This window comes from Centruroides sculpturatus, unplaced genomic scaffold (genome assembly GCF_000671375.1).
Source record: "Centruroides sculpturatus isolate CEXI.00-Female unplaced genomic scaffold, Cexi_2.0 scaffold26, whole genome shotgun sequence".
NCBI classification, from domain to species: Eukaryota; Metazoa; Arthropoda; class Arachnida; order Scorpiones; family Buthidae; genus Centruroides; species Centruroides sculpturatus.
This window is the reverse complement of record NW_019384653.1, coordinates 144,109-157,579: the sequence shown is the minus strand read 5'-3', so window position 1 is coordinate 157,579 and position 13,471 is coordinate 144,109. Positions and strand designations below refer to the sequence as shown.

Below are 13,471 nucleotides of genomic sequence, written 5' to 3'. Positions count from 1 at the left end.
TCTCTTACGAAGCGACGCTTTTTCCTTTCCATCTTTGCCCACACCGAACGAGAGGATCCCACTCGTTGGAAAAGGGAGGAATGATCGAAACATTCCTCCCCTCCCAGTGCGTCAAAGATGATGTCGTCAACATGGAGACATTTCACCTTTCGGAACACGTCCGAATGGCGAAATGTCTCCTCTCCGTTCAACGCGGAACAGAGAATGCTGTCGACATCCGCTATTCCCGAAGGCGATCCCGTGAAGGAAGAACCACTTCCGCAATCGATGGTTCCTCTCCCCGCTCAAAGGGGGAAAAGACCCTCTCTTCATCGATTGCGGAAGGAAAACGCCCTTCACACTTCTTCGTCTTCTTGGGCCGCAGCCAACGCCAAAACCGCCAGCTCTTCATTCTGTAAAGAAACAAAAAGTATATATAGCATATATATATATTAATGGGTCTCGGATATACTTAACGCAGAAAAAGTACAAGATAATACTCACGACAGAGCTCGCGCTAGATCCTACCGGAAATTGCTAGAACGTTCGAATTGCATTTGCAGTAGAGACGACCGACCCGGAACGAATAAACTCTCTTACGTGTAATTTGTATTTATTTGTACGACAGAAAAGTAAAGACACGCAGCACGTAACTATGCGCAAAAGGCACTCGTGCTCGATCTCGAGTCAAAGTCGTAACAAGTGTTTCGTTCTAGAACAATTTATCCTAGCGTGCGTCACCTAACCGCAACGACTGCATTTAAGAGAGTTTCGTGCGAAGAAATTCCGTACGAGAGTCGACGAAAACACAAGACGTGCCCGCAGCCGGGACACGAACGTTTAAGTGGCACAAAGCATTTGCAGAGTGTTACGTAAGTGTACGTAAGTGTAAGTGTGAAAGATGGACTGCACTCAGAAAAGACCGCATTGTGAAAAGAGACAAACAACTTAAGGAAAACAATTCTTTGTGTCCATCCTGTATAGATAACTGTTAAGTGTATTAGATGTGTTTTAAATGGTACAGAACTGCAGACAATTTAATTCTCGCAAAGTAAACCATTGAAAAGCGTTGTAACTAATACATAGATTCAATGAAGAAGTCGGAGGTTAAAGGGCGAAATTTCTGACGTCCCGGATGTGTCGAAGGAACGTATCATGCTTCAGAATACGGTCTCCGTTTATTCTTCGGTACATCCGGTTCCGAGTGCATATATTTCAGTTAAAATTACGATACGCAATTCGTATTTAGAGTTAGTATTAAATAAGTTTTAATTGAATTTCTATAAATAAGATATTTGCAAATAATCCTTATTCTTCGACCGTGCTTATAAAATATAATCTACATTAATTACGAAAATAAACCAATGGACAAATACTTAATCCTTTGCATCCGTCGTTTTCGGCACTTCGGTCGCTTTCCAATGTGGCGGCTCATTTAAAAGTCGAAAGAGGTGCGTTTCGGATGGTAATTCAAACGAAAAACACAAGCGACAGCAGATTTAAACGCAAATATGCAAAGTCTGAGTCGGCCGATGTCGTCTCCGAAAGTTGGACTAAATGAAACGAAAATAAAATCTTACAACTAGCTAAATTCTAATTAAAATCTTACTTGGTGTAACGTCGGCGTCCACAATTCTTCTTAAAACCACGTTCGGGTAGCAAAAACACCGAAAAAAGGCAAAAAACACAGCAGAAACAAGAGCAAAGAGCGCACACGTCCGTCCAACAAGCGAAAAACGTGCAAAGTGACGCAAAATCGTGTTGCAACAATACGCGTTTCCATAGAAACGGCAATTGTTGCGAGATTAGAAAGCTCGCAACGAATTCGAACGCGATTGACGTCATGGATTCTTTTTGAATTTTAAGGCTAAATATCTGCATTTTTCACGTTTCTATCCTTCGAGTGACGACGGAATGGAATTGAGACTCTCCCTACCGCCCTCCGCCTTCGGTTTCCATTCTCCACAAGGGGTTAGAAGCGAGATTTTCTAAAATCGTACGTCAGCTTTACCTCACCACCCCCAAAACTAGAAGAAATCCTCCCTCTCGTTCGTCCGGTATTTTCCGACCAAGTTTCCGATTGACCGACAGCGCAATTTTTACTGAATTTCGTAATATCTCGTTTATCCGACGCCATTTTAAGAGCGCTTACCTGACGTCATCGGTTATATTAAATATGCGTGTTATAGTTTAGTTACGTAAACGTTAATTAGTATATTAAATAAGCAAATTTTATGAATTCACCTGACCGATAGAAAATATCGTGTATGTATTTTACACGAAACAATTAAATACACCCATACCTCGCTTTACGGCCTAGATACGTTCCACGAAACTTGGCCGCAAAGCGAAAAGCCGTATAAGGAATCAATTATTCTAATACAAATTCATACAAATTCAATGGGATCGGTTCCAAATTTGTTAAATATGTAACATGGTTTATCATTCAAAATGCGTTTTATCTTTTTATTTCATTTAAATCAAAACTACATACATAAGAAGTACATACATTTGTACATAAAATAATAACAGACTCCAAAAACCAACAATAATCTATAAACAAAAATGAAACAACTTCATGTTACATAAAATATGTGTATGTTTACATACATAAATTTTTTTAAAAATGGCTTTAATCTGAAGACGATGAAGAAATGGTAACCTGCAAATCACTGTCGTCATCATTTTTCGCTGGTAAGGATGGGCCTGGCTTAAAAAAATTGTCCACCGTTGTTTGTCTTGCCTTCTTGTCTATTTCGTTCTTCAGTGATTTATAACAGCTAATGGCTGAATTAATTCCTCGAGAAACTTTAGCGCTACGTTCCTAATTGTTTCCAATTTTTCCAGTTAATGTGTAACAATCAGTAATAAATATGTACTTAAAACACTCACAGACAAGTCTAAACCAGCCGCTTTATGAGCACACACTGAATAACGCTCGTAAACAAGAGGAAATAGAAAAGAGTGTGCATCGAGATTGCGCTTGCGCAAGATTGGCAACATGTAGATATATCGACATCGAAAAAAAGTTTTTTTTTTGCCGTTATAGCGAAACATTTTAGGCCGTAAATCGAAAACGTGCCTTAATTGAAGAGGGCCGTTATAGCGAAATGCCGTATAAAGAGCGGCCGTATAGCGAGGTATGGGTGTATAGATCTTTCTATATTCAAACTGAGAAGAAGATCGATCGTTTCAAGAAATGTAACTGTTTTTTATTTAAAAAATCTATCAATAGCAATGAGTTGCGTAACTTTCTCGGCTGTTGTGAGATTTTATTTAGAAAATAACTTTTATACTTTTAATTATGTTATAATAAATAAAATTGTGTGTGGCGCCATCTGTTATGAGGTTTTGTTATATAAACTTTTCATATTTTTAATTATTATAAAACCGCAAAAGGATTAATTTTAAGTAGAGAAACGAGTCTTATATTTAAAAAAAATTACAAATGCTAGTGACGAGTAAAAATCTTCATTAACCCGACCCTCTTGAAATATCACACGTGACCCCGCTCTATCTCCCTACCCTCTTGATCTTTAACCATCAAAGTTTAATAGCATCAATGCCTCTTATACACAAGCTACCGTATCAAAGTTTATTTCTTAATCATTTCCTCATCCTGAGATATTAACTGTTAGATATTAGGGTTTCTCATTTCCCAGGAAATTTGCCTCCAGCGAGATTACGGGAAAAATAATTTCTTTTCCCGGGATCCTGGGAAATTCCGGGATGAGATAATAAAATAGAATTTTATATGGATAAAAAAGATCATACAGGAATATCATAAATTTGAATAATTTAATTTACTTTCTAGTAAGTAACTAAAAGTGTAGGGCCAATCTCACCCATACGGACACGTTAAGCTCAATTAATTTATGTTCTCCTACATTATAAGATGAAAGTAAAATAAAGCGTTTCATTGGGAGTTTTAATGATTACGAAAAAAATACTATTTTATTTCTAAAGATGAAATAAAAAATAAACTAAAGTGCGATGAGTGGTACTTACTTCCAGCGAGTGCTCCGCTGTTCAATGATGCGCAAACACAATACATAGATATTACATGAACTAACAAATAGAGACTTGTAAAACATAGGTAATAATATGTAGCATAAAACCTCAAAATTTCTCTCTTAGGTGAGTCTTCAAGATGCAACTTTTCGTATAATAAATAATAGAAAGAAAACCTGACATAATAAATTATTGTTGAAATGCGAGATTTCCCGGGATTTTTCTCGTAGGGAATAAACGGCGGGAATCCCGGGAAATAAACCCTATTAGATATCCTATTGTCCCCATATTATAGCTTGTGGATAAAAGGCATTGCTGCTATTAAATATTAATCCTACTTAAAGTTTACAGCGTGAATCGTGTTAAGGATGTTTGAAAGAGAATCAACTGGAAAACGAACTATTATTTATTTGTCAGACTAAATTTCGCTCTTAGCAGTGGCGTAGCGTGGGTGTCAGCCGTCCGGAGCGGAGGAAAATTTCGTAGCTCCCTTATTTAGGTATCTCAATTTAAAAGACTAAAATTCAGTTTCGTCACAGAATAAGTAATGAAAAATTCCGTGCTCATTTCAATCGGTCCGAATCGTACGTGCGACAAAAATATGAAATGAAATGGTTCAAATTTTTACACAAGATATTATTATTATTTATTGTGAAATTTTGCCGCCCCCTAAAATTGCCGCCCGGGGCGGGCCGCCCCTGTTGCCCCCACTATGCTAAGCTACTGGCTCTTAGCACATTGGCTCTCTAAGAAAACGGCGCGAAGAGGAATTCGACCGTCGCCGTACTATATGAAAAAGAAATTAACATCAGTGTCGAAACAACCCTCAAATTTACCGTATGTTTAACAGAAACCCACATCTTTCTTTTCTCTTTATCTAAAATTGGATGGATAAAGCCCGAATTTTATGTATTGTTCTTGTTTAATCCAGCCGTTTTTGGACAATATCAGCTTCATCCACCTGCGACTTAGATAAAGCGAGCTTTATATGGATAAAGTTTAAAATTAATAGTCAGGTTGCGACCGAAATTTTCATCTCTATAACGTGAACGTTGAATGTCGAGCGCCACTATCTTGTAAGCGGCGCTCGACGTTCGACGTTTACGTTTTAGAGATGAAAATTTCGGCCGTAACCTCGCTAGTAAACTGCTACTGCTACTTAGCATTAATGTTGTATTAAAAAATGTTTAAAATCTACGTTCAGTCGATTTGTACTGTACGTGCACGCTAGATAATCAAGGTTTGAAAACACCGTCTTAAATTGTTATCTAAATGTAGAGTTCCTGAAAGACTATTATAAACTAAAAAAGTTCCAAAGGCTGTGGAAGGTCGAAGACCCGTTCTAGCTGGTTAGCCGTGTTATACCAAAGGATTGCAACACGCTACATATATAACGCAAAGTCATTTTTCAAGCTTTTATTTTTTTGACAAAAGTGGCTTCTTATATGCCGTAAAATACGATATATCTTTGGAAGAGAGTTAAACAAAAACAAATCACAGTTTTTTAAAATTCTTTCTGCCATCTGGCCGCTAACATATCATAGTTTATAATTTGTACTACAGTATTTTGTTAATAGAATGCAAGTTTTATTTTATATTATTTTTATTATATTAAATTACATCACTTAATCAGGTTTAATAATAATAATAATAAAATCTATATTATTAGAAAGAATTTTAAAAAGTATAAAAACTAAAAATATATAAAAGTTTGAAGATGGAAGATACCATTCGTCGCGCCATCTTCCGAGTAGCAACCAAAGTACACGAGCATGCGCAGTAGTTAGTACCGTCCATCGAATTCAAAAAGTTGGGCAAATTGTAATATTGTATTTACGGACGGATATTATTTTATTTTAATTTACTTTTAATTCAAAAACTTAAAAATATCGAAGAAATGTCATCGGAACTGAACGTTTTATTAGAAATGGGATTTCCACCTCAAAGAGCGTAAGTGTAATTTTTAAAAGAAGCGAGACCAAAAACAAAACAAAAAATGAAGATTTTGTGTTTCGGTCATCGCAATATTTACGATTTTAACGCAAAATTACCTTTTAATATTTATGGTAACATCCGAAGCTTTTTCTGGCAGATGCTATTGATTGTTTACATCATTTTTTTTGTTTAAAACGTCACGATTGTCTCGAAGATGACGTCAAAACCCGAAATTTAATGTGGTGGTGATTGGAAGTATGATGCTGAGAGACAATTCTGACTGAAATTATTCACTTTTAAACCAATTCTTGACTTAAATATCAAAACTTATCCTTTTTCAGAGTTTTAAGGTACAGATGTAGCTCTGAATGAGGTGGTTGGGTCCTTTTATTAGAGCTGTAGACTATGCCCATGGGTGTAGGATGGTCTAAAATTTGTGGGGAGATTCAAACTCCACATTCACAACTGCAGTTTTATCCACTTTAATCTGAGAAAAATCTTTAAATTGATTAATGATGATAATGAGATAAAAAGTTACAAATTTGGCTTCTCCCAAAAGAAATATATGAGATTTATTTAATATTTAATCCTTTAATATAAATGGTTCACCAGTGGCCAAGCGGTTTCTGTCCCCTGAATGCTGGGAGTTCGGTTGCGGGTTCCCCAGGTTTTCTCCACGTCTGTAACGCATAAATAAGGGCTGGTTACCCTTAAAAACACCTCCTGGAAGGCATCCCCCTAGGCAGATTGCCCAAGTGTTGCATTGCCATAATTTAATAAAACAAACAAATAAACTTTAAGCATTTTCCTTAAAGGCAGTATGAAATTTTTAAACATATTTTTTTGTATAAATGAATTAGCTTGATTACAAGATTTATAAGTTTAAATAATGGTTTTCTGTGTATTATGATTGACATCTCTTGGGACTGGTCGTAGACCATTTTTATGTGGGTTATGTTTTATTTTTAAATTTTATTTTATTTGAGGTAACTGTGACGTTGACGTAAATTACATTTTCAGAAATATAATGAAATATACGATGATATTTTCAGAATTAAATATATTTATTAATGCAAACCATTTTAACTTCAAATTATGATTAATAGTAACACTGTATAGAATTCTAAAGTATGTTCATATAGAATTGATTGGGCTTCCAAGTTGTTTGCATTTGGGTATGGTGTGGATATCTGTTTTAAAAGATTTTTGCATAATTGTTTAATCCAGTTTATTATGTAAACAGAACGTATGAAGGGTGTCCAGAAAGTAAAGAATGTTTGTGCGTAACACTCTGCTAAGGTAAATTACTGCCAATGATTTGAGGTCAATTTGTTCTTTGATATGTTATCATAGCACATTTAGAGTTTTTATAACAGCAGGCTTATTGTTACTGTTTTGTCAAGGGTAAAATGTGTAAAAAAATCCAGAGTGCAAAGTGTTGTTTTCTAAATGCAAAGGTCTGTCCTGAAGAAATTCGTAAACAAATCATGAAAGTGTTTGGCGATCACGTTACGAATGGAGCAAGTGTGAGAAAATGGTGTTAATGTTTAATTGAGAAAGATATCACATGACTGCATTCCACCATAGCCACTAAAGCTGTGCTTGAGAAATTTGGCTGGGGCATTTTTCACCACCCACTGTACAGTTCCAACTTGACCCCAGTGACTTACCTTTTCACAAGCTGAAAGTTTTTGGATGGATTTGGAACATTTTGGAATGGATGAGAGGTGAAAGTTGTCACTAACTGGCTGAAGGAACTGGTGGTGGAAGTCTATGACAAAGGAATCCAAAAACTAGTATTGCTCTATGACAAGTGCTTTAAATTAATAGTGACTATGTAGAAAAATAACTGGTCTTGTACTAATTAGTTAATAAAATTTTTTTCACCCTATCATTACTGTTTTTTTTTTTTTTTATAGCCAAGTATTCTTTACTTTTTGGATGCCCCTCATATTTACAGCTCAAGTTAATTTGAATATTGATTTATAAACTGTGGAGGGGACTAAACTTACTACAGTATAGGATCTCTAAGTATGTCTATATCATAGTGTTTTAACACTGAAATAGACAGTAATATAAATATAAATAAATAGTAATATAAAGTATTAAAAAAATATAAGAATAATATATACAATATGATTATTAATTTTAAGTTTCATTTAAGTAATTGACCTCTACATCATTTAAAATTATCTATTAATAGGAAAATGAAGTTAAATAATAACTGTTTAATGCTGTATTTAATTGTAAAAATTTCTTGATAGTTCTTAAAAATATTTAAATAGTACGGCTTACAAATTTTCTCTCTGTATTTTATTGTTAATTGAATATTTCTGTATATATTCATCTCAAGAATTTGATAGTAGTAGATGAAAAGTCATGTAGAAAGTACAGGTATACCTCGCCTTACGTCGGTAATTGGTTCCAGGAAAACGACGTAAGTCGAATTTACCTGTCTCCGAATCTACTTATCACTAGGAAAGCATTTTAAATAATATATGGTTAATAAAAATCTATTTTAAGCTTACAAACAAATAAATTTTAGTTTTTAATATAGTACAAAAAAAATAATCTAAATTTACGAATGCGTGTACTGTAAATACAGTACATACTTGTATATATTTTAATATGATTTTATGTGCTTTAAACGTTTATCTAGTGATATTACGACTTCAATATTTGTGGCGGACAGACGTAAAGTCGAATAAAATGACTTAAACTTGATTTTTATTTTTCCATATACTTTTTTAACAAGCGACGTATAATCGGGAACGACGTAACTCGAAACGACGTAAGTCGAGGTATGCCTGTATTTGCATAGCTGTTAATACCTGTATTGAATTTCAGTAATTTATGTAATATGTATATAATTAGACAGTAGTTAGATATTTGATTTGATTGCAAGTTTATGTAATATGTATAAATGAAATTTAACTTCTGTTCTTAATTACATAAATTATCATTTATTTTATAATAAATGTTATTAAATACTAGTAAACTACATTGTTACTAGTAGAAGTAAAAGCATATTTATTAAAAACCAATTGATTCATAATTACTTGTTTATTTGATTTCCATTTTTGTGATTTGAAATGATTGACTTTTTGCATATATAAGAATACTTTTGACTTTTGCTAATTTTAAATTATTTCCAAAGCCATGGAATAAACTTTAAAGTAGCACACTTAGATTCAAAACTTTTTCAACAGATTTTGCTATCTCTTCAGTCTAACAGTGATTGTTTGATTTGACAAAGTTCTTTAACTAAAATTGGCTTTTTTTTTCTTTTCAGGTCAAATTATGATTGCTATGTTTTTCAGACATTCTTTAATTAATAAGTTTGCCTTCAGTAAATGGCTTTGATTTTTTACTAATTAAATTTGCTATCACATAGCTTGTCTTGACTAACAAGTCAGGTTGAGAAGTTATTTTACAATAGTTATGTTGAGATATAAATTTTTTTAGATCTAATAATTTCTGTTTAGTCACATTTGTAATTCTTCAATTTTTTTTTAGATGGTTTAAAGTCATGCTGGAAAAAAATAATTTTGACAATTTAAAATTAAAATTTATTATTTAATAATAAAATATTCTAAATTTTGAGTTATTTTTTATTCTTTGGAATAAATTACAATAAGAGGATACTTTGGTGACACATCTATACTGAGAAAGGAGAAATTTAAAGGTAGTAAATTTCAAAATTAAGGAAATTAATGAAAAATTAAAAAAAATATATATCAAAACTCAAAAAAAAATTAGGCTTACTCTGAATTTTCTGATATTTGTTAAATGTAGGAACAAAAATACAAAAATGTAGTTAATATACAATTTGATTGCTTGGAGAGTATAGAATAGTTCTCAATTTTCACACTGAGGACTCTGTAGAGAGCACTATGAGTACAGGAATGTTGTGAATCATTTTCAACTTATTAATTTAAAATTGTTTATAAAAAGAAACATACTGAATATTAATTTTTAACACATAGCTAATGTCCATTGAAAAGAAATCAGTTTATCAATGGTAAAAGAATTTTCCAAATTGTTTAGTTTTCAAACTTGTGTTACAGCATACAAACTTCCTCTGTATAATAATAGTATAGCTTATACTAGCAATTATAATTATAATATTTTAATATTGTAGATATTTCTAAAAATACATGATAAGATTATTAAGCAAATAAATGAATTAGTTACACAAATTAGGCCCATATGATTAAAAAAATAGTACTAGACATAGCAATTGTTGTAATGAACATGTGAACTAAGTACACCTTATAAATTATTTCCATGAATGTCCTAATGACCTGTTGATGGTAGAGGCAGAGTTAAACAGGTGCAACAGTAGTTAACATATGTTTACAGCTCTGTGCTATGGCAAATGTGTCCAAATCATTCCACAAGAATTATGGTATGTGCAAGAAGACATTTGAAGATGCATTACAAGTTGTCTTAAACAGTGTGAATATCTATTATGTTAGATGAACTAATCATATTAGTTCTTTGCAAGAATTTAATAAAGCTATTTTTAATTATTTGTTGCTGGCATTATCGGGTTTTTGCAAATTGGAACAAGATTGATGTTAATGATTGTAAATCATTAACATCAATCCTGTTCCAATTAACATTATTAATATCAGTTCTGCTTTGACCATGAATCAAATGGTAATAATGCAAGGATGTACAGTACTTATCACTGTCATCTAACCATAATGGCTTACTGCAGGTGGATTAGGTTGCTTATTTATAAATTATATTATTCACAAATCTACTTATTTGTCAATAATAAATCAGTAAATTTTTGAATAAAAATTTATAGATTGAACATATAAACATTTAGATAAAAGATTCAAAACTAAATGGTTACAATTAATAAATACATGAACAAGTGGACAATCTCCTAGTATCTATCTATGTAAAAGTGAACAAAAAGGTATATCATTTTCAAAACAATTTATTATTGATGTATCTTTCCAAATTCTGATAGAATATGATTGCTATTCAATTGATATCCAACTCATTACAGGAAATTCTCGTTAGTTCGAACTAATTTAAGGGACGAAGTACAGTAGACTCTCGAAAACTCTGCACTCGATAACCCGGCACTCCAGATACCTCGGCCACATCCTGGCAGGGCAAAAAAATCCTTAGTTAATTAATTTTCATTATAGACAGCTTTATAAAAGTATAAAAGCTCTCATAAAGTATTTTTCTGAGGTCTGTCTTATCAGGTAAATTACTGTACACAGTGTATTCATTAATTTTCATTTTCATGTAGTAAAGGCTCTATGCCTTCATAAAGGACGTACTTTTCCTCTGTTTAAGGGTATTTAAGCAGTTTATTCTCTGTTGTATTCTCAAGTAAACAATACATATAAGTACAGTACAGTGTTTTCTGAGGAAACACTCATACTTATTTTTTTAACCCTGTTCCCGATAACCCAGCATTTTCACAAACTCAGCCACCCTTCAGTCCACATTAGGCCGAGTTTTCGAGGCTCTACTGTAATTGCGACTTCAAATTATCGAGTTTCAAATTATCCAAGATTTGCATATATCTACAATATGCCAAATGCCATGTAACTGATGTAATTTATTAAGCAAACAGAATATCAATATGTATACAAAATGCTATTTTTGTTAATTAATAATGATAATATAAATGTGAAGTTAAACAGCACATGTCCAATGATAACCTTGCAGATTGCCAGATAAGTTTTATAAAAAGTAAAGCAGAATTCCTCAAAATTTAGCCCAAATTATTTTTAAAGTAGCCAAAAAAGTAGTAAGTTGCCTAAATATAGCAGTCTAGAGCCAACAAATATCTCAATTTGCTACTCATAGCCCAATCTTGCAATCCTTTTCAATCACCAGCCATATTTTATAAAATAAGAGAAAAAAAGGGTAGTCCATGAGTAACACCCAAAAAGTGTTACTGTAAAAGCAAAGTCATATTGATCAGACTAGAGATATTCTTGGTCTATTATTCCTTATAGTATAGAGGCACTTTGTCTAAATGAACAAGTTAACATACACATTTCATAGTTCTGACAGGCTTTTCACTTCAGATTATGAAGCAGCTGTATTTTAAACTAACCAAACTCCTTAACATGAAAATTTCCATATCTCTAGCCTGGACAAAAGTACAGTTATAAACTAATGGGATTTTAAACTATCTAACTATCTGAGTTTGAATTAACAAGGATTTCCAGTAATGAGTTCGGTATGAATACGAAATTAAGAATTTTTTGACATTTTTTTTAAAGTTTAATACACACTATTCTTACTATTATATATTTTATAAAGGTATAATTAACTTATCATAGTTATCATATTCCAGGCTAATTCCTTAATTCTCAATATTAGTAAAAACTAGTTATTTAGATATACTGTAGTTTTTACCTATATATATATATATATATGAAAAATATGTCAGTAAACTTATATAAAAATGGACATGTTTGTGCCTATATTTCACTCTGCAGCCAAAACTACACATAGCACATGAATGGTGTTTGTGTGTGGTAGTAGCCCCAAGTCTCCCATCGTGCACTATGGTGGTTGCGTCTCGATATCTATAAGGGTGTGGGAGATATGGGGGGTTGAAAGTGGTTGACTTTGAAAATGTGTAACAATGGAAGTGTTGAGTAACAAAGGAAGTGTTAAGAGAAAGTGGCGTGCAAGATTTATAGGTGTAGATGCGGTTTTTTGCATTTTTGCAGAAAATCAAACATATTTTTAGACCCATGTAAAAATTCTTTAATTAGTCTGGAAACGGGGGACCTAATTCTTGCATTCTGTGAAAACGGGTAAGATTGGCTATAATGTAATCTTAATCTTAAATGTTTTCGAATAGTCAAAAATGTTTTGGAATAGTCAAGGACCGTTGTGTGTGAGTATTGGGGATGGCTTTTGGAGATGTGTGACACACACGCTTCAGTTGATTTTTCAGAAGTAAAAGGTATGAATAACAGAAAAAAGTGAAAAGTGAATAGTGAAAAGTAAAAATATAAAAAAACAATGCCAAATTTTTGATGAAATGCCAAAGAATTTTTGCGGTCTCAAATCATATCTCAAAGGCAAAAGATGGCATGGAGAAATGAGACCACAAAAGAAAGAGAAGTATATCTAACATTGCTATGAGAAAATTATCAATGAAACAGAAATAATCAGACAGAAGAGCAACTTGAAAATTATAGGGAAATACAGTAGAACCTCGAAAACTCGGCTCTCGATAACCCGGCACTCCGGATAACTCGGCCACACCCTGGCAGGGCAAAAAAATCCTTAGTTAATTAATTTTCATTATAGACAGTTTTATAAAAGTATAAAAGCTCTCGTAAAGTATTTTTCTGAGGTCTGTCTTATCAGGTAAATTACTGTACACAGTGTATACATTAATTTTCATTTTCATGTAGTAAAGGCTCTATGCCTTCATAAAGGACGTACTTTTCCTTTGTTTAAGGGTATTTGGGCAGTTTATTCTCTGTTATATTCTCAAGTAAACAATACATACAAGTACAGTACAGTATTTTCTGAGGAAACACTC

General features: G+C 32.9%; 1 protein-coding gene across 2 annotated transcripts in view; it reads left to right on the top strand.

The window, feature by feature from the left end:
* The first annotated feature begins 5,738 nt into the window (after nt 1-5,738).
* The window catches only part of LOC111626327 (UBX domain-containing protein 1-like), a 55,610-nt gene continuing 47,877 nt past the window's right edge, over nt 5,739-13,471 (top strand). For both annotated transcript variants that reach the window (XM_023369651.1, XM_023369650.1), the window contains exon 1: nt 5,739-5,940. In XM_023369651.1, coding sequence (XP_023225419.1) covers nt 5,888-5,940 — 53 coding nt within the window. In that variant the 5' untranslated portion in view covers nt 5,739-5,887. The remainder of the gene's footprint in view (nt 5,941-13,471) is intronic.